At 40.5% G+C, this 3013-nt stretch overlaps 1 protein-coding gene across 1 annotated transcript in view; it reads right to left on the bottom strand.

The window, feature by feature from the left end:
• Positions 1–1842, bottom strand: part of LOC107742889 (multiple epidermal growth factor-like domains protein 10) — a 107616-nt gene extending 105774 nt beyond the window's left edge. The window contains exons 1-2 of the mRNA XM_016555968.1: positions 1785–1842; positions 1148–1240 (exon numbers count right to left, since the gene is read on the bottom strand). Of these exons, the coding sequence (XP_016411454.1) occupies positions 1148–1240; positions 1785–1842 (151 nt within the window). The remainder of the gene's footprint in view (positions 1–1147; positions 1241–1784) is intronic.
• Positions 1843–3013: the final 1171 nt, after the last annotated feature.

Here is a 3013-nt window from a genome sequence, read left to right as displayed (position 1 = left end):
CCTGGCGCATGAAATCAGCCACAGACCAGTAAACCAATGAGAACGCGCTACATTCCTGCAAGTCATAGCAATAGAGTGGAAGTGAGTAAGCTGCAGAGAATCCGCTTGCCCGGAAGCAACCATAACTGACGTAGATTTACAGAAAATAACTGCCATTTGGCAAAAAAATTATTTGACGTACTTATTCCTAACTCTTTAAGCTTTAAAGGCAGGGTATGTGATTTTTCAAAAACACTTTAGAAAACTGATTCGGGTCGAATAGCAAAACAAACTTGTAGCCAATCAGCAATAAGGGGCGTGTCTAGGCTACTCGTGATGTGGAGGAGAGAGCTTTCAGTGCATGGGACGGATATTAGCCGGGCCGAGCGACAGAAAGATAGAGATGGCGGATAAAAAACAAAAGAGGAAAACGTCTGCGGAACGACAAGGCAAGAAGTAGGACCCGTGTAAATATCGGATCAGCTTTCCAGCGCTGGAGAGAACTCAAGGAGCGGAGGCCTGCGATCGGACGCCGAGGTTGCTTTGTTTCTTCTCAATAGGTGAGTAACACCGTGTCTACAACAACTAAAGTCTGCCTACACTGGACGCGAGAAAGAGGTCAAACGACCGTTGAAAACCATTTGAAATGTATGTCAGCACTATATATATATATATATATATATATATATATATATATATATGTGTGTGTGTGTGTGTGTGTTTGTGTATAATTTAAAAACTCAGATTTCTGTAAGTAAAAGCTTCTTTTCTTTTATTTATTTATAAACACATCTGCATTATATGTTGTACACATTTTTTGTGCACAATGTTTTGGGTACAATTAGCAAATTGGCAAAACATGGAGAAATTGAAAAAAATTCCATAGTCAGAAATAACTAATCAAAATAGTGTTTTTTCCTCCCAGAGCTTTAGCACAAAAAGTAACTTGTTAATGCAACTGCATGATTACACATCTCATTCGTCCTCTGTGATTTCCAGCTTTACTTTTTAATACAGCTGGCAAAAGAAGAGAGGGGAGCAAGTAATTGAGAAACATGGTAGCTTTGCAGTGGCATCTGGGGACTGGTGCAGCCATTAACTATGTGAGAGTGAGAGGGCCTTAATGAAGTGAACTGTGCTCTCAGAGTTAATGAGAGAGTGAACTCACCACTAGAGCAGTCCAGTCCTCCCCAGCCTGGCTCACACTGACATGTATCAGGAGACACACACCGACCATGGGCACACTCCTCGGTGCATTGTGCTATCAGAGAGAAAAGAGCAGGAAGACAAAGAAACACTTTAAACATAGCAGAAATAGAAAAAATATTCTGGTAAAACACTTTGCAGATAATAAATGGAGTTTGAGATCCAAACACAAATAAGTTGCTGGATGCATCTTGCATAAGACAGGAAATGTGAATTAGCACAGGATGCCATCCAGACACCGTATGCCTGAGCCTCCCGCAAGACATAATTTAGCCGCCTGCAAATGTCTGCTGATGTGCTGATATGGAGGATAATGACTACACTGGCCATTTTCCAAAGATGGCTGCACCGATGCCTCCATGCTAGAGCTGTCGAACATAGAGCAAAGCCCTTCTTATTGTCGCATGTTTAAAATGCTCACTCTGACCACAAGCTAAACGATTTCTTAGGAGACTGAGTCCTTGGTCAACATCTCAGTTTATCACATGAACCGGTTGTTCCGTGCAAAACGAGCCGACGTAAGCAGCCACAGCCGCAAGGAAACAAGCTGTAAATCCCTCCAAATTTGATCAGCCTGCACTTTGCCACAATACTCTAACGCTGCGCCAGCCAGCCAGCCTTCATGCTGTTCACGAAGTGTGCAGTTTTCTTGATCATTCCTATTGAACAACACAGCATCAAATTGATTGTCTATTGCATTAGTATTCCTGCCCGGGCCCTCGCATTCGGTCAGATATTTGGATTCGGACAAGTAATAAAATGACCTACATGGAGTTTTTACCAGTCTTCTTATTTTTTTACTTTTTTCAGGATGATGAAAAAGATGAATTAGAGGGGAAATATATGGGCGTTAAGCATGAATAATGCTTAAGGGAGTGAAGGTCACCTGGCCAGCAGGACTCAAACCGACAGGCTCTAATCGGAGTCAGGAAACAGTCGACCCCCAAAGCTTCTGGAACAATCCACTTTGATTGGAATCAGCGGTGACTCTCCAAGTATAGGCAGAAGAGAGCATGTGCTTCTAGAGATTTTAGCGTGAAGTAGGTAACAAAAAAAAAGTCAGATGCTATGGTATGTCCTTATCTTTGACCATGAAATATGTGAAGGTTGGCTCTATAAATAACACAAAGTTAATGTGGCCAGTCATGCATTTCATTGAAAAAAACCTGATAAACAATGTGATGACCAGCATTTATCTTATGAATTATGATTCACTTGGGAAACAGTGAGAGAAGTCTTTCTTAACCTTTTCTAACCTAAACACAAACTCAAAAGGTAATGAATTCAGGTTCTCATGAAGTGTTATATTGCAATACATGTGTTAATCTGAATAAATCAATTCATAGTGAACTAAGGGATTGGTACTGGGGCTGCTTTGCCCCCCTTCTACTCCAAAGTGTTCCTCCAAACCACACAAGAGCCACTCAGTGAGGAGCTATATTTCAAGTTCTGTCACGTTCACAGGAGCCCTGAAGTATGACACAAATCTTAAATGTCAGCACTTCAGGAATAGTGAATTATTTCGGCAAAAGCTGCCCACACATTTTGTGGTGCTTATGATAATCTGCTTTTTACCAGTAAATTGTTTTGAAATATTACTATATATTTTTATATGGAGGGGAAGGGCTGCAGATTTCTTATATCCTTAAGTAACGAAAAAGAGCATGTTTTTATGCATTTAAAATGCACTGTACATGAATGAGCGTTTTTATACGAAACAGCTATGGGTACTTTAATACCATGTGGAAAAATATCCATTATATTATAATTTTCACTCTCCCACTATTTGGGGTTGTGTGATATCACAATTTTTGATCATGGATGATTA

This window comes from Sinocyclocheilus rhinocerous, unplaced genomic scaffold (assembly GCF_001515625.1).
Source record: "Sinocyclocheilus rhinocerous isolate Xijiao unplaced genomic scaffold, SAMN03320098_v1.1 scaffold1008, whole genome shotgun sequence".
In the NCBI taxonomy this organism is placed as follows: Eukaryota; Metazoa; Chordata; class Actinopteri; order Cypriniformes; family Cyprinidae; genus Sinocyclocheilus; species Sinocyclocheilus rhinocerous.
The sequence above is the reverse complement of the archived record's forward strand: the minus strand, read 5'-3'. Positions and strand labels throughout refer to the sequence as shown.